The sequence below is a fragment of the Cyprinodon tularosa genome, unplaced genomic scaffold, assembly GCF_016077235.1.
Source record: "Cyprinodon tularosa strain WSP-4 unplaced genomic scaffold, ASM1607723v1 ctg19, whole genome shotgun sequence".
Lineage (NCBI taxonomy): Eukaryota > Metazoa > Chordata > Actinopteri > Cyprinodontiformes > Cyprinodontidae > Cyprinodon > Cyprinodon tularosa.
The window spans coordinates 50,320-69,502 of NW_024038678.1; the positions used below are offsets into that span (position 1 = coordinate 50,320).

The 19,183-nt window shown below is 37.3% G+C and overlaps 1 protein-coding gene across 2 annotated transcripts in view; it reads right to left on the reverse strand.

Annotated features, from left to right (window-relative positions):
* cntn3a.2 (contactin 3a, tandem duplicate 2) overlaps window positions 1–19,183 on the reverse strand; it is a 75,555-nt gene that overhangs the window by 40,749 nt on the left and 15,623 nt on the right. For both annotated transcript variants that reach the window (XM_038283143.1, XM_038283142.1), the window contains exons 4-12: window positions 17,044–17,219; window positions 14,888–14,983; window positions 12,951–13,154; window positions 12,053–12,155; window positions 11,560–11,744; window positions 9,618–9,754; window positions 5,805–5,934; window positions 2,775–2,931; window positions 261–388 (exon numbers count right to left, since the gene is read on the reverse strand). In XM_038283143.1, coding sequence (XP_038139071.1) covers window positions 261–388; window positions 2,775–2,931; window positions 5,805–5,934; window positions 9,618–9,754; window positions 11,560–11,744; window positions 12,053–12,155; window positions 12,951–13,154; window positions 14,888–14,983; window positions 17,044–17,219 — 1,316 coding nt within the window. The remainder of the gene's footprint in view (window positions 1–260; window positions 389–2,774; window positions 2,932–5,804; window positions 5,935–9,617; window positions 9,755–11,559; window positions 11,745–12,052; window positions 12,156–12,950; window positions 13,155–14,887; window positions 14,984–17,043; window positions 17,220–19,183) is intronic.

Here is a 19,183-nt window from a genome sequence, read left to right on the forward strand (position 1 = left end):
AATACGTTCCGAGTGGATTACTGCAACCTCACAAAACTCCTAAAAGATGAGCTTTTTCATGCTGCAAAGCTTCTGTTGATTGTCAAACAGAAACTAAAAAAACTAAATTTCAGAGCTGCCAAATATGCAAAAGCTTCATGCTACAAAATTCCTTTTTTGTGTGTGAATGACCTAAATGCAGCAGCTTCTTCTTGTGCTGATGCATATCGAGCAGTGAATTGTGCTTACTCAGTGGAGGCTTATTTAATAGCACAACTCACCCGTAACCAGGAGCCTTCCCGTTGTGCTTGACATCCCAAATCTGTTCCTGGCGAAGCACGTGTAACTGCCTGCATCCGATTTACTCACATTTGCAAGCCTTAGAGTTCCATCGGGAGAAAGCGTGATCCTATACAGGTGGAGGGAAACACACAGTAATAACAACGTTGATACCAGATGTCTAAACATAGTTTAGCTTAACAGCACTATTTTACTCAGTAAAAAGAGTAAAATCTAAATAACTACTGTATACCAGTTGGATTTTTTTTTTTTTTTTTTTGCTTTAATTTTCGTCAGTTAGTCACCAAAAGTATTTTGGGTAATTTCATAACTTACTTAAAATTCCGATGTTTATTTAAATATTTGCACTTGGCTTAGGCTATGTTCACACTGCAGGCCTTAATGCTCAATTCCGATTTTTTTTGTGAAATCCGATTTTTTTTTTTGTCTCCTGTGTGAACTGCATTCTTACAAGGTAAGTGTCCTGCATGCGCAGTAGAGGACTCTGTGTTTACGGATGCAGACATTAATGGTAGTGCTGGAGCGCATCTAGCGAAAAACACAATCTTTTCAAGATTTTTAAACATATTTACTACTCTCTGCATTATCATCCACCATGGTTGTTGTTTTTCTTGCCGCTTCTGCATAGCAAGACGCAGAATAGTAACCTTTGTTGCGTATTAATGACGTTCAGGTCAGATGAATGCGACATGGACGTTCAGACACAAGTTGCATTTGAAAAGATCAGATATGTATTGGATTCAGGACCACATAGCCAAGTGGCCTGGGTCGCATTGGAAAAAATCAGATCTGTGTTGTTCTGGCTGTCATGGAAATACACAGGATGCACTTCAGGTTGCAGTGTGAATGTAGCCTTATACAGCGAGGATGATTCTTTGTATACTGGTGCTTAAGAAGCCCTGTGTGGAAGGCTTTAAGATAGCCCTCTCAAAACATTAGAATCTTTGTCAATTAAACTGTACAAACAATCTGGTAATATCAGAGTGACTGCCCCATTTGGAGACATTTTTTTTTTCCAAGATTGCTTCCAGTTACATTGCAAGCAAGATGAGTTGTTGACAGATGTGTGAATTCACAAACTCGCAAAACAGCATATTGCCAGAAGCCAGTAGATCCATTAGCCTCAAATACTGAATGTTTCAGACCAATGAAATGTAGCGATTGAAAAGAGGTTGGCTAAGGCAAATCAAACATGGCTGCACTAGATTTAGCTGGTCTACCCTCTATTTCTTTTTTCAAAAACAAACAAAAAGGACAACTTTTGTGCCTCTGTGTATAGGAAAGATGTTTGATTTATCAGTTAACTCCGCTGGTTGTGATATAAATCAAGAATGTGATACAGCATAGCTGCTATTGCTGCCGTGATTGGCTAAATGCTTGATATGGGAGGCAGGTACTACTTGGTGATTCACTCAATCAGCTCAAAGAATTGTACTGAATCTCCCTCCGTTTTGCAAACACTTTTCACAGAAGCCTTTCCAGAAGGATACTGTTCATATTGAGCTACATATCAATCTGACAATGCAAAATTATGATTCTAGGTCCTTCTGTAGCAAAACAATCACCACACATGATGCTGTCACCTTCCCAGCTAGGGTGGTGTTTTCAGACTCTGTGAAAATCATGGTTTTGTTTTATTTCTCAAGTTTTTTATCACTGTTGGCTGAGGTACTGACAAGAAGAACTATCTGACTGGCAGGCCTCAGTGTGTCTACAGCAGTGTACATAAGAGAGAAACGTCAGCAACACCTCCCAGCTGCAGGGGACTGTCCCGTCTCCCTTTCTTTTCACTCTCTACTACACCACAGATTTCGACCACTGCAAGGAGACCTGCTATCTGTAGGAATTTTCTGCTGACTCAGCAGTGGTTGGATGCATTACTAGTGATAAGGAAAGTGAGAGTAGGACAGTGTTGGACAATTGAGTCAGCGAAATGAAAACCAAAGAGATTGTGGGGAACTTGAGAATGACTAATGCTGCTTTCACACCAATGGCGTTATGGACGTCCAAAATGTGCAAACGCAAAAATTTGGGTGCTGGCTCTAATTAAATCCATTAACATAAGACAATCAGTGTGGATGTGAATTACAAATACCTGGTATACACATGAAATCCACTTTCTTAAAGGTAGGGCCACACTACCTTTGCCCCTGTTAATTGCTCATGGAGTCTTTGTAGATCCCCTGCAACAAAACCCCTAATTGCACATGCAATTTGCATTTGCAGAAAAAAAATATCACTCCTTATTTTGAGATCTTAGATAAAGCCAGGAGTAAAGATCTTGCTTCCACTGAGGCTTGTATAATCAACATTTAATCAATAAATACACCATAATTTCATTTTACTGTGTTGTACATTTACATGAAGATATAGTCAATCAGTGTTTGCATCAGGAGTCATTATTGATCACACTAAGAGAGCAGAGCGTGAGAAAAAATGCCAATGTCATCCTGATTACATGGTAGGGAGGAATGGTAACCGGTTTCTGTGATTACCTGTCATCGGTGTGAATAGGAATAGGGAGATTCCCCTTCTTCCACAAAATGCTTGCTGTGGGATAGGCCAGGGGCTTGCAGTCCAAAGCCACAGTTGTTCCTGCTTTGGCTTTGAGCAAAGCTCTGAGGATGTTTCCTGCGAAGTCTGGAGGAGAAGCTGATGGGAAAAGCAAACTGTCTTTTAACACTAGACTGCAGTGGATCCCACAGGGCAATTGAAGCATGCTGTAATTCGATATGTGAAAATCAATAAATGTTGAAGAGATGAAGACAGAAGGATTAAATATTTGCAATGAAAATGGAATAGATAGCAACAATGTTGTGATTTTTTATTAATCTAGTCTGGTATTGTTGATTAAAAACCTCAGTTATATTAATTAATTAAAAAATTTAGAAGGGATTTCTGACTAAAAATAACACTTCCAACTTGATCTACTACAGTTTTACTGCTCAACTATTAAATAACATAAATAAAATAGATTTTTTTTAAATTATTGATTTATAAAATGACCATACTAAAACAGATTCATGTAACAGATCCATACAATGTTATGTTTAAGCATGTGAATTATTTGTGCATTATTTCTCTTGTCCCCTGATTCGATAGTTTATAGAGACGCATTTCCAACACTATAAGGTATTTGTGGTATTTCTCAACTAACATTTAATATGTGGCTGAACATTTTGCAGTTCGTCTTTGAATAACACCCCAAACATAGTTAAACTGGATAAAAAACAAATTTATAGGTTGCAACTCTTACAGCGACAATGTCATTTTTAGCTACCAAGGTGCGCTACATCTGTAACTTTCACGCTTGGTGCCTACTTCACTGCACTGTTGCAAAATTAAACAATCTCCCTCCATGTTTTGGAAGTGGAACAGACCACTTTAGACCAGCAGATTGAGAAGTCATGGAGTTACTTGTAAAGAATAAATCCTACATCAGCGAACCAAAAATAGGTTTGATAAGATTAAAGGACATACAATTTTTTTCCCTTACAACTTTTATTTTAGTTAGCTCCATTCCTTAAGGGGAATTCAGACTGTTGTACAGCAGGGCTCTGGTTCAATCAAGTTACGCATTTGTTTCAGAGAAGGACAGTCTGCATGGAGCACTGATACAAAACACACGTGTTGATCTGAGAAGTCATTTAGTAGATCTCAAAGTAAGGTTATACGTGGCTCAAAGGTTACATGTTACCAGGGCTGAAATAATTAATCAGATTAATCGTGATTCATTGATTTTTAAAATAATCATCAACTACTTTAGTAATCGATTAATTGTAAACTGGAGTATGGAGACGAAAACATTGTTTTGGCTAACAGTGCAACTGGCTTAGAGCAGTAATTATACTAAAAAAGAACAAAACAAACAAACATATAAACATTTCCTCAAGTTGAAAAACTTTTTTTTCACCTGGTTTAAGTCTGTAATAGATCTTCTTTAAAGGAATAGTACACCCAAAACATGATTAGCCTTCATTTTCTACTCACCCCCAAGCTGAACAACACTCTGGAGTACTTTTTTGATATCTCAAATGCATCTGGAGATCTGGGAGGCTTCTTGCTGTCTGCTGACATTCAAATAATGGAGGTCTATTGTGCCCGAGACAGAAAGGTCCATAAAAGTCCACAAAAACGTGTCAATATTCCTCCATACTGCTCGTCCAATGTATTCCAAGTGTCCTGAGTGGGTAGCATCCAGAATTTACTCGAAACGAAGTCATTTAGAATGTTTTTAGAGCATAAACAGTAGTGTATAGGATTTCCTGAAAGCGCGCACGTGCGCGTTCACGACGCTACGTAAGCCGGCAGACCAAACCAGCGCATTCAGCTCGGCAAAGAACTCATGCTCTTCCTCAACACTGAAGTCCTCAGACATTTTTCTTTCGTTGTTTCTTTCTTTGCACAGGTAAACAGCACATTTCTTCTTCTACGCTTGCATTATTGGCAGAGCAGACGCTGAATGCGCACTTTCATCTGGTTGGTCTGCCGGCTTCCGTAGCGTCATGAACGCGCATGTGCGCGCTTTCAGGAAATCCTATACACTACTGTTTATGCTCTAAAAACATTCTAAATGACTTCGTTTCGAGTAAATTCTGGATGCTACCCACTCAGGACACTTGGAATACATTGGACGAGCAGTATGGAGGAATATTGACACGTTTTTTATGGACTTTTATGGACCTGTCTGTCTCGGGCACCGTAGACCTCCATTATTTGAATGTCAGCAGACAGCAAGAAGCCTCCCAGATCTCCAGATGCATTTGAGATATCAAAAAAGTACTCCAGAGTGTTGTTCAGCATGGGGGTGAGTAGAAAATGAAGGCTAATCATGTTTTGGGTGTACTATTCCTTTAAGAAACCTTTTGATATCTGATTATTAATATATTAATCGGAAAAATAATTGACAGATTAATCAATTTTTGTTTATTACAGCCTTAAACAATTGTATGCAGCTCTACCAGTAAGATTAGACATGATATCCTGTTGAAAGGTGAATCTTCTCTACACTCATATTTGCTTCTAAGGCAATGTAGGGCCTAGAGTTGCCCTGTCAACAGATAGTCCCACCTGAGCTGTGGGTTTCTGTAGCTCCTCCCAATTCAACACAACGACTTCCCTTCCCTCTAATTACATTGTTGGTGATTTCCAAATTCATGCCTTGGATTTTATTTCTAGGCATTGGGATAAATAGGGTTTGAGCAAAAATAAACACTTACCAGATCTTTATTTAAAGAACATCTACTTTACAATTATTAATTGCTTTGTAATTCATGATACTTAAAAATTTAAAATCACACTCAGGTTGTAATATCACAGTTCATAGAAAAAGAAGGCAAGAGCAATTAATCATTTTGCAAGGCACAGTCAGGAAGAGGAGAATACATTTAAATGTTTTTGACACCAGAAACATATTTTTTTCTGTGATCTCTTTATTCACTAATCATAAAACCTTTAAGACAGACTGTTTGATTACCTTTAGATTCTAGAATGATTGGGGATTTAAGAGAAAAATGCCATCCTACCTAAAACCATTAGCTCAGCTCCAAAATATATGACGCCATGTTTGTTCTCAGCCACACACTGGTACATGCCAGCATCTGACAGAGTGAGTGGCGACACCGTCAGGACCCCATCCTCCACATGGATCCTGTCCTGTGAGGAGAGGGATGAAAAAAGCTATTATTGCCCGAGTTAAATGTAGTCCTTTGCTTTTGCACATCAGACTAATGAATGTTAGCATCATTGTAGACAATTGTGTATTTTCATTTTTATGTGCATATTGTTCCTCACAAAAAAATATATGACAATTGACTCTTACCATTGAAAGGCTTGTCCTGCTTACAATATACAAATCATGAAATAAACAGATCCCTTCACATTTATCAGCACTCATGATGGATTCAAATCAATGTGTAGTTTTTATGTAGGTACCCTGATACTGTAGAGGTTTTTACACAGACTTAACATTATAGCAATGAGGTTCTCCTAATTATCAATCTGTAATGAAATTTTTTATTGGGAAAAAACGAAAACCTTAATCTTTTAGTTGCTATCAAAACTGGAAAGACGTGAACACAGCATTAAAGGAAGACAAATGGCTTTTCAAAACTCATGAAATAGCAACAGGAAAACTGCTAATTGTGTCGAACAGGACTTTTTAAGTATCCATCTTCATCATCTCGATCCACACAGAGAGAAGGAATGTAATCCCTCGGCTCAATTATACATGGGAGCACTGTAGCTGTGCTATGCTTTCTGTCAGGTATTATTCCACCACCAGTGCTTCATAGAGGAGCATCTCTGTGCAGTTTGACTCGCATAACACAGGAATTGCATCTTCATATCGTAGTAGTGTTGTTTAAGGCCGCAAACAGAACAATAAACATGCAAAGTGTTTATTTGGCCAGTACTACCCACAGCTACATGTCTGCTCGTCATTTAATAACCTTGTTTTCTTAGAATCTATCTTGATTAACTGAGTTCCAATATGTTTTTTTTTTGTGTCATTTTTTAAATTGAAGACAAAGCTAAGCGTACAGAGAAATGTAGTTGAGTGAGTGCAGAAAAGGAGTGGAGTAGGAGTGGGCCAGACACATTTTGATTGAGCAGGTGAGGGATTAAACGCTGCACACCAGTCTTACTGCTCACTCAGACTGCTAACTGCACACTCTAGTCAGTGGCACAAAAAATACGCCATAACTGACAAGAAATGCTGTTGAGGCGCAGTGCAGCTCACTGCAGAGCTTCCAAAAAACATCCACATTCCATGGAAAAGAGGGATAAAAGAACGGAAAAGATTCTCATGCTAACAGTTCAACTACAAATTTGTTTAAGATTTTTACACAATGTCAGCAATGCTCAACAAGGTCATGCAAAGCAGTACGAATAGGATAGTAACACAGGTCTCACTAATGGTCATATATGGGATATAAAAAAGTATCTATAGATGTACAATAAGGTTATTTCTGGGCACAGATCTGTGGAAGGGAAACAAATCCTTTTAATGGCCTATTCAGCATAATAGGATAGAATGGAGGGCTGGAATCAGCAGGTAACCAACAGGACTTTGGTCAGTTTAAATAACACCAGCTTCTAAGTAAAGACAGAAGAACAATCAGTAAAACAAAAACAACTTTATATCAGAGTGTAGCAAACTATTTCTGAGCTTCCTTTACAATGTTTTGGATAAAAGAAAACCCCTGAGCCTCACCTACACCATGATCGACCATTATTCTCATAGCAGCATCTTCTAGAAACCCCTCTCTGTAAGAGAAACTGGGAAACAAGCCAGGAAAATGTGTGCTTATGATCGGAGGTGTATATTGTAATAAGCCAAGGTACTGATGTGTTGGACTAAGATAACAAAAGCTGTTTCAGGGGAGATCTAAAACTGTTCAAGGATCAGCCAGTTAGGAATGATTCTGAAACAAGATCTCAGAAGAGAACTGAATATGGCTCAGCACTACAGCTCCCCATCCCATCAGGTACAGCTGAAATATTCCTGCTGCCAAGAAGGGCGAAGGAGCTTCAAAATAAAAGCAAACCAGGCTTGTAGGAATCACAAAATTTTAGGGCTGCTGTTCTTACCATTAATACTTAGAGCAACTACTATATGAGAGCTATATATATATATAAATGTGTGTGTGTGTGTGTGTGTGTGTGTTTTTAACAGTATCATACGCCATGGATATGAAGCTGAATATATAGCTTCTTCCATAAGTATTAAACCTCTTGAACTTTGTCACCGTCTGTCATTTTCCAAACACCATAAATTGAACTGGATTTGGGGACACAAGAGCAGTTTTCACAAGTCATTTGCTGCATGTGCTAAATCTACATCTGCATGTCATACCTATATTAGAAGATCAAGCATTTTACTTTTTTCTTCTTCTCATCTAGACTTGGTCTTTTAAATTTCCAGACATTTTAATACATCCACAAAAGTGAGCCTGTTATGATGCTGCCACCAGCAGGATGGTGTGCATGCTGAGTTAGTTTGTAAGTAGGGTAAAATAAGTACAGTGTATGAATATTATTTGTTCTGTTAACAGATTTTTCCACCTGAGCTGTTGATCTCTGAAGCTCCAAAAGAAGCCATGAGCCCATTTGGCTACTTTCTTCGTCTTTTCTGTTTAGGTAGATGGCTGTGTTGTAGGTTCAAAGTTAACAACTGTCTATGTAAAGCAATTTGTTGAGTATTTTCACTAACTAACCTCAGAAAATTAAGCTATGTGTTAAGAATACGTAAGAATACGTAATAAATTTTAAATTCATGAAAGGTAAATGTTAATCCCTTTCTCGTCCCGTAATGGGGAAATTCACTCTCTGCATTTAACCCATCCCTTTGAGGAGCAGTGGGCTTCCATTGTTCGGCGCCCTCGGAGCATCTGTGGTTAAGGGTCTTGATCAGGGACCCAGAGTGGCGGTCTGTGGGACCCAACCTCCGGGACCCAAGCACAATCCTCTAACCACTAGGCCACCACTCCCCATAAAGAGTTTTAAGGGGATGGATACAAATGGAGATAAAATTTTAAGGAAATGTTATTCTTAGAAATATGAAAAAAAAAAAACTCATCCTTCAACTTTATTAGCATATAAAACTTGTTTGTCTATTAAATCACAATAAAATATAATTCATTTTGAAGTTGAACTCTTTCAAAATGTGAAAAAAGTTATATTAATACTCTTCCAAGCCACTGTTGATACTCTTTTTGTACATGATAAATGCTACGATGCCAAGAAAATAAGAAGTGATATTTAGAAAATCTCTTTAACAATTATGTAAAAACAAATTTTATATGTTGTGTAATTCAGTGTCTCGCTGTGAGGCTTATCAAGTACCATAAAACAAAAAAAAAATACATCTCAGGAGCCGCCCAGTTAGAATCAGCCAAGTTTAAAGAAACTCAGCAGAAAATGTGCCAGACTGTGTGTGTGTCTCTTGTGGTTTGGACCTGAGGTGTGCAGCTCCATATAGTATATTTTCACAGTAGATTAAGCCCATTGTCCCTAAATCTCAGGGAGCTTAAACATGCATCATGAATAATGAAAAACAACTCTCGACTCCATTCAAATGAAATGGAGCAATCTCCCGGGAACTCGACTGATCCACTCTCTAAGACGGTGTAATCTTCCAAGGTGAAGCTGAACCAGCCCCAGCGAAATCCAAGTCTCATCACTGGCACACCTTCGTAATATGTTTACACTCTCGTCTAACACTCTGGAAAAAACAGCAACAAGCTCTTGTGTTGGGCTCTTTTAAATAAAAAAAATGCTGAGTCAAAGCTGCAGCTTAAGTATTAGATATGAAACATTTTGAGTTGGCTGTGATTTACCTGTGAGAGAAGCTGCTGACCGTTCTTCAGCCAAGCGTAGGAGGGTTTAGGCTTGCCGTTAGCACGGCACTCCCAGTGCAGCCTCTCCTCTATGGCCAGGGCAGTGTCCTTCATGGTCTGGATCCACTGAGGCTTGGCTAAAGACACAGAAACACGCTCTCATGATACATCACACGTGAACCCAGAGGAGTGCCTTTCAAGGAAACGGCAGCGAGCCATTAAGTATGCTGCTTCCCAAATGGTTCAAAGGAAGCATGGATTGGCAGTTCAAACGGGATGGGCTTGTATTTAAGCGGCTGGAGGAGAAACGGTTGAATATTTTATCACTCAAAGGTTTCACGAGCCTGTGGCTACACAAGATTACCATTAAACACTGAATCACAAAGCGGAAAACTTCTCACCACTGGTGGAGTGCAGACAACATCTTCGCCCACCACAACCTGTCACCTTAAGTGTGTGTAGGAAAACCATCACTCCTGCACAAAACTTTCAGCATAACATATGCAGAACTTTTCTATACTTTTCTCCTGTTGTGTTTGTATGGAAAGAATGGAGGGCTCATAATAAGCACAGTTTCTTTTGCAGGTGCCAAATATACTGTCATTTCCAATGTCATAGGTGTCATTTTCTCTTCTTTAATGAATTCACAAAGAAAAACAGCATCAGGGGAAAGCTAAGGGGCCAAATTTCATCAAACACCTCAACACAGTTAGTAAGATAAAACTAATACTAAATACAAAAACAAGACATTTTTTTAATCTCTTTTTCCAGTTTTTTAAGCTCCTACACCGATGAAATCACTAAACTATCTTTCTCACAATGTTACATAAGGTGAGCAAATTGACATGTGAAAGGGTTAACATTTTTAGAACCCTTTCAAGTGTTTTTTCGGACTCTGGAGAAAAGCTGGGAGCAAGCACGAGGCGAAAAATATGCAAACTTAAATAGAAAAGCCACAAAACCAAGATTAGAACTGAAAAGACACAGCTCGCTGTGAGGCAACATAGCTAGCTGCTAAAATTATAAAAGAGCTTTTCAAAAATGTAGGAAAAAAACTTCTGCATGTACAGGTTAATAATTTAAACCACATTTATCACCACAAACACTCTCCTTAGAATTGCTCAAAGCAAGATACATTTTTTTACTGAATTTCTTTATTTAAATGTGAAAATAAATTCTGTTATAGGTGCACATGAGAGTGCAAAAATCAAACACAGAAATATGCAAGTTGTTTATTTCATCTCTGATTGCTAATTGTTTCAGCAATTGAAGCAAATTCCAGTCTTTTGCTAAAGTCTTGAATCGGGTACCATTTTTTTAATACTATGCTTCTAATAAGTAAGACATTTTTGTAGTTTTCAAGAACTTTTCAGAGTTTCTACCAATCTTATAAAATTTACAGTATGCTTGGATTTTTGTTTAGGTATTGTGTCATAAAGTTGCTATACTCAATTAGGATGTCCCCTAATTGGTTATGGAGAAACAGTAGGGGGGAAATGGCAATATTCCACAATTGTCTCCAGAATACTAAAATCTTCAATAGTAGTAAAATCTGTTTAAACAAGAAAAAAAGCTGACTTTTACATGTTATTTATACAGAGGGGCCACGAGTTTGCATTAAAACTTGAAAGCTGTTGAGTAGTCCATGAATGTTTTTTGCTACATGTTTTCAAGCAGCAATTAGATTGAAAAAAACACGCAGATTTTACAGGTTTTACAGATTAAATCTTTAATGTCAGCACCCTAGATCCCTGTCTGATGTTAACCTTTTTCAGCTTCTCCTTTTCTGCTGTCTAAAACTTCAACACTAAATGCCACAGAGGGCAGACATTGCGAAGAACCCCTAAATTGACCATCAATTTCGGGGTTTCAGACTGAAAACATTGAAGACCCCTGCCATAGATGATACACTTTACAGTAAGACAACTCAAAGTAGTGTTACCGTAAAAAGCCAGTCGACCGGCAGCCGTGTTCCTTCCCATCTTGTTCTCGGCCACACACTCGTACCCTCCTGTATCATCCATTTGGAAGCTGGGAATCTCCAGTACTGCATTTGAGTATTTCATTTTGACTTTGCTGGGAAAAGGCACTCCGTTAGCCCTCCTCCAGGTGATTTCTGGGACAGGACTGCAACAAAAAAGTAGCTTGGGTTGCAGGTTCCCGTAAAAATCCAGCATTAATGAAGCATTTGACTGACTATAAAAGCTTCCTCTGTGTATATTTTGTGGATGAATGGCTCAGATTAAGCCCAATCCAACCATAAAAAATGAAAGCTTTTCAGCACTTTTAATACCGACCATCATTTTTTTTCTCCACACAGTCAGAAAATAATTGCCAGAGGAATTTCTTTTTACATTTTTTTTAATCTGGAGGTTTCTCGTCTGGAAAGATAGGCTAAGGAAAATTGAAAACAGTCTACAAGGAATTTGACTTACTTTCCAAGGGCGAAGCACTCTAGAGTAACTGTTGATCCTTTAGAAGAAGGTACATTGTCTGGAAAATGAACTTCTATTTTTGGCTCGTATTCACCCATCACTCCTGTGAGGAGCAAGCACAAGAACCGGCTCAGTCTTCTATTATTTATGACTTACCAACAATACTAATGGCTCAGCGATTCAAGCTATGGTGCTGAGGACAAATAAAAGGCACATGAACAAACATTCTCTCATGGGTAAACTCTTAGCAGTGCATCACTTAAATATACAGTCATGGGATGTTGTGCAAAGCCAGCAAACAATAATTTCAAGCTCCACAGGGGAGGGGGGGAATTACTGTCTTGTTTTTTTTTTTTTTTGGTCACAGGCTTCTTATCTATTACTTCAAAGCTTGAGTGGGCAGTTTTATTGTCTATATCAGTATTCAAGAAAGGCATAGAAGATGGAGATCAGACAGTGATGCAATGGGATTTAAATTTATGCCGCTACATGTACAGTACACTGAGTGGAAACTAACTAGTCGAGCCACCAGAACACTCAATGTAATGGTCCAGTGACGTATGACTCATGTTTAATTCATTTGAGGCAATCTTTATTCACTCTTTCTATGAAACCATAACAGGGAACAGAACAACGATGCACCAAGAACAGTGGTGAGAATTCAAGTGAAAGCAGAAGGAAGGCAAATTGGAATGGAAATCATAAGAATGCTAAGTCAGCATAGGGGATATTTAGGGACCCTTTTTGTTGAGCAGCAACTATTTACAAAGAGCTATTGGCAATCAGGGACTCAAATGCACTGATGGACAACATGCCAAATAGTTGTATGCTAATCTGGTGATAAAAAGGTCATTAAGAGGAAAAAGTTGCAACGTCAGGACCATATGCTGAATCTTACCATCTGTCCTGAGGATGAGAGATGTCGGTGAGCTCTGGACCTTGCCTTTTGTGATGCTGTTCGTCACCACACAAGTGTAGTTCCCCACATCAGAGGGCTCCACCTTAGCTATATAAAGGTTTCCTGTCTGCTGGGAGACAAATCGCCGATTGTCTTGCTGAACAAAGTATGGATACTCATTGAAGACCCAGGCATAAGTAAGATCTAAAAGATAAACAAGGATGCATTTGAGCTAGTGATGGAGCCTTTCAGCAATTTTATATGATTTCAAATTTCGATTGACCATTAAGTGGATTTAATTGCCTTTATATGAAAAACTGTAATTTAGAAAAAAGCAGAGTAATTAACAAAGGAGTACAATTCCTACGTATTGGGAGCTGTTCAGCATGTGCTTATTATTATTTTTAATTAATTAACAAGGCAGACTGCACTAAATGCATACAGAAAGAGAAAGCTGAACAAATTAAAGCTATTTCAAACAACAATAGTTCAATTGACAAAAAAAAACGAAAACATTTTTTAAACGCAAAACTTAAGAATATTTCATTAAACTATTCCAGATCCTGTGACAATTCCGTCCTTTTTATTTAACTACTTCAGCAATTATCTACTGATTTACCTTGGTCATAAATGGCTAAAATGCAAAAATATATATTCAACAACCAGAAAAGGAAACGGATAGCATATTATCATATGAAATAGGGGTTTTCATTTTAAATGGAAATGTGTATATTTATTGTCCAATGTTGGCTTAATTATTGCTGATAGAATTGTTCTTGCAGCAAACTGCATATTTTAGATTTGTTATATTATTAACAATTATGAGATCAATAAATTAGTTGATGATTATTTCAATATAGAATTAATCTTGGTTAATGTCATTTTTTTCAGCTCTATAAATATGTTGTCTAAATTTATAATTAATGGCAATAAATAATATAGACATTAACAGCACACTAAATTAGCACAAATAAAGAAAAGGTTACTGAGTATACTCTCCCATAAAAAAAAAAATTATACATCTCAGTGCCAAAAAACATAAATAAACAAAGAAATAATCAGCTTACTGTTGTTTCTGTCCCTTCCAATGTTTCAGTCTCATGTTTGCATTTATCACTTGTTTTCTGTGCATGCTTCTATAATCACCTCTGGGCTTTTCAGTGAATAGTACATGAAGTGCAAATTAGAAACAAAAATTCGAAGTTCAAAGCAGGGCTGCAAGCAGTATAAATTGAACAGGAAAGATTTTGATAATATTGCCCCATAAAAACACATAAAAAAAAGAATGTGCCTAAAAAAAAAAAGAAAAAAAAAACAGTTTCTGTGTCTTGATTGAATTTGATAATGGTCTTATCAATCTTTATGCAAATACACTCTTTACTGCCTTATGTTATTATATTACCTTAACTGATTTATTTGGGTAAATGTAAATGGTCTTCATTAACCAAAATAATTTAATATTCATAAAATTATTCTATTAAATTATATGTGTTGATTTAGATAATTTGCATGATTTTATGATGGTCAGAAACTGATTAAAATATGTTATAGGAAGAGGCGATAGATTCTTCATGAGACAATATTAAACATTTTTTGTAGGTTGCTTTACATCCCCTATTTCTTCTCCAGCAACTAAATCTACACTTGGTCTCAGTGCATTGTATTTTTTTCTATAAGACTGTAACAATGTTTTTTGTCTGCCTTTAATTTCTATTAAAATCAGTGAGTATAAAAAGACTTTGACATAAATCCATTCAAAATGGCCTATCTAAATTAGATGCTAACTACAATAACATAGAGAGACGGTTTGCTTGAAAGTTAATTTAGCAGGACTACTTTTGTGTCCAGTGTCAGAATTTGATCCACACAAAGCCTCAAGCGTGCAAACATTTTCACACCTGCAAAATAGCTTTTTAAATTCCCCTATGAGACTATACCTCCAGATGAAGTTGGTGTCCCACATAATAACACCACTCCTTGTCCCTCTCGAACTGACACAGCGCTTCTGGTGTGAACCTTGAAATGGTCTAAATCTGAGAAAAAGAAACAAAAAACAGAAGCTAGTGATCTTACTTATTAAGAAAGCCAAAAAAAAAACAATACTGTTGCAGTCCTATGACCCAACTATGAGAACTGCTCTCCCAGAGAAAAAGAAAGCTGCTGAATCCAAACGCTACTGTGAGATTACCAGGTAGTGTATTCACCTGGATTCAATTATTTTTGAACAAATACAGTGCTCTCAGGCAATCTGCTACATTATTAAGACCAAAAACTCAATGTTTAACAATAGGAAAGTAAGTTTTGCCTTTCTCAGGGGAATAATTGAGTAAACACAATAGGCAGCTGAATTAATCGAGAAGACTTTGGAGAAGTTCCTTATATAGCCTCAGTTTTAGTTGGTTTTTCAATTCTTTGAGCAAATATCATCTTGCAAAGCTGGGAAACCCATAAATTTAACACAAATAAACCATAATGGCTGTTATATTACTCCCAGTTTCAAAAACAAACAAAAAGGAGCTTTGAAGTCACGCATTTCTACGACCTAGATTAAATTACAAATGTATATGAATGAACATGTGGCATATGAAAGAGTGGAGACTTTTTTTTTTTTACCATATTCGTGTTTCTACTATCATTATAACCTCTGATCTCCAGAGGTCTCAGTTTTAAATCTTTTCATGCTTATCAATCAAAATAAAGTGCAGCTGGGAGTTCTTTGTTCCGTGTCTGAGCCAATGAATGACTAGTAATTCGACTTTGCTTCCAAACATCCAATTTTACATGTTTGGGTGACATAGTAGTACAATGCGTAGTTGAAAGAAAAAAGTATAAGTGGTTAAGTGGTTGCACACTCATTTTTTGACAGCTAGTTTATTTCAGTAGACTTAGTACCCAGTAAATTATACACAGATCAATTAGATGTAAGAAAGTGAGATTTTCAGATGAGTCCCCACCTAGTAGTTATGGTTTAAACAACCAAGTTTATTCACATTCACTTTTAAATCCTTATAAACTAACATCGGAGATAAAGCTCTAAAAAAACATTTTTTTTTTTTATCTCGGGTGCCAATGAAAGAATTGATGTTCTGTATGTAACATTATCCCCATCTACAACTTTGAAGAATGTCCCCAACCGCCATGTCCTCCGTTTACTTATTTTAAAAGTTTCACCCCCAGATTTAGACATATAAAGATTTTAAATGAGCTACAACCCCAAGAACAAATGAAATGTAAAAGATTAGAAAATGTTGATGTATGCCCTTTAAAGACTAAGCTTTATAAATGGTGAATTACATTAAAAAGACGTAGGATTGACCTCTAAACCTTTCAGTGGCAATTAGAATGCTGCAGAAACAATTAAATAAGGAAGCATAAGGTTATCCTTGGCCACTTTTTGTAGTGGATCATGTGAACTCATGCATGCTAATGAATACGGCCTTGCTAAAATCTATTTTGCTGATTTATAAAATGGTCCTTAGATCAGATTAATTTTAGTGAATAGTTAAACTGAAAAGCTCATTGTTAACAATTTGAGTTCACACCAACAACCCCTCTACACCCTACTGCTACCTATTAGTGACCCACTATTATAATCTCAGCCTTAGAAAAACTATTTTGCATAACATAAAAAAAGGGTATTTATTTCTCAAAAAGCATGATGTAACCTCTGAATCTCTTTCAGGCTATTTTTTTTTTTCTTTGCCACATCTTTTAGCACCTCACATTTGGCCCTGTGAAAACCGTATCCAACAGCATTAGAGTGTTATGGCTGACTGTGTGTTTGTTTCTTCTAATGACATTTTCAGTTAATTTGCACCTTGTCATGAAAAATGTGCACGGGAAACATGATTAAGTCAGAGTGCTCACTTTGCTAATGAATAGATATCTAATGCATGACATGAAAACTGAGAAAAGGCATTGACAGGTTTATGGAAAGAGTGAAATCACAGTGGCAGAGACTGCACCGGAATACACATTGAAACATGGCAACTGTATCTTTGCTTTATTCAAATCACATTTCTTTTTCTTTATACAGCAAAGCTTTGATGCAGTTTGGAGTAAAAATACCAAACATTCTAATTAATTAACTTACAGGCAAACTGTAGACTCGCTCTCCTGCTGAGTATAGCTCCTACAGTGTTGTAGGCCATACACTGATACATCCCTACATCCTGGTAGCGGTTCAGATTGCCTATAATGAGGTTGCCCCCAGACAGACGACGCCGACGATCCAGTCCCAGATTTATGAGAGTCCCATTTAGTGACCATCTGTGAGGGCAAAGACATCATCAGTTGGCGGCAAATATGTGGTGCATCGCTTTCTAGCAACCAAGGAGGTGTTACAAGGCGTGAATGGAAAGCACAACTTGGAATAACACATTCACTATATGGCAGTTTACATCCATCCATCCATTTTCTCCAGCTTAGTCCTGTCAGGGTCTTCCTATCTCTGGCAGTCTATGGGCGAGAGGGTCACCGATCTGTCGCAGGGCAACACAGAGACACACAAAGACACACAACCATGCACACACAAAATCACACCTAAGGACAGTTTAGAGAAGCCAATTAAACTAACAGTCATGTTTTTGGACTGGGTGAGGAAGCCAGAGTACCCGGAGACAACTCATGCATGCACAGGGAGAAAATGCAACTTCCATGCAGAAAGAACCCGATATAGGAATCAAACCCACAACCTTCTTGCTGCAAGGCAACAGTGCTATGCATTGCACCACTGTACAGCCCGGCATTTTACATTCCTTTCCAAAACATTTTTTTGTTAAAATCACAAACTTCAGCCAAACGTATTGCAATTTTAACATTATTGCCTAGAATGTCTTTTTTAAGTAATAACAGTAGCATATCATGAGTTACATGTATACCATGATTGCTCATTTACATGTAATTGCTCTATGTCTTCAGTGTAGTAAAACTGAGTTGCAGGATGGGGCAAAGTTAAACTAAGGGTGAGCATTGTATGGTTATATTATTCATTGGGCTTCTCCTACTTAAGCACATTGATAGCTGATTAAGAGGCTTTTGCTAAACTGCAATAATCAGAATCAGCTGTGTTTAAGCAGAGAAACCTCTAAAAGCCGCAGGAGGGCGACCCTCAAATACCGACTTTGGACATGCCTGGTCCTTTGTTTATAAACCCAGGATACATTTAAAGTTGTGGTTGTTCTATTTAAAAAAGTTAGGAGATAAAAAATGACCTTTACAAAATATTTTATATTCAAGTACATAGCTGCATCTTAAACTAAACAAGTTATTTTTCCGGTACCATGTCTGCCATTAATTATTTCTTGGGTTTTAACCTTTAGACCTTTAATAAAGATGCTTCTTCCATCACACCTTTTTTTAAAAATAGATATTCACACTTAGCATTGCCAAAAGAATGCAGCTAAAAAGTCACATAATATCCCACTATAAGTTGAATCACCTCATAGCATCATCATGTTATATTAGTTTTCTATATCAAGGCAAATATAATCCCCTAGCTCCACGTGCTTCTCTGATATTTGTTGACTTAACATATACAGGTTTTCGATTCAGACTAATTTCAAACCTAGCTGTTTTTCTGCTCATGATTCTCATGTAATTTAAATATCATCAGTTTGGTAAGTTTGACTGAAAACACTTTAATTATATGCAGTCATTTGTTTAAGTTGAAAGCAATAAGCAAACTTTGTCTATAATGAAACCTTAAGTGACTAATCAGAAAATAAATTAGAAGTGGCAGAATATCTGCTACATTTTCTGCTGTACTTCATCTTAGTCCAGCTTTAGCCTCCTGAGATCTGCTTGCTCACCCTGCGACAGGGATTTAACACAGTACTGTAAATGATATAAAGCAGCTGGCCATGATTTCTGTTTGATGGGCAGCCAGTGTTTGCAAACTCATTATATCAGCCTGAAAGCACTTTTTCCATTGGGGAGCTGCTCTGTTTGCCAATTACATGTCCAGTCCGGAAGCACAATAAGAATAAAAACTAAATTCTGCCCTTTTAATAAGTCAAAGGTCATTTTATATAAATACATTAGAGAGGAAAATCATTTAATGTGGAAAAAATAGGCTGGTTTCAAGCTTAACCCATTGCCTAAAATGTAACACTCCCTTGTTGTTTTTCCAGATTGCTATAAGCTAATAATAAAGCTGGGATAATTTAGTTCAGTAAACAGTTAATGATAAATCTTGATTATCTCAACCCACCCATTCCATCGGGGACCCTTTC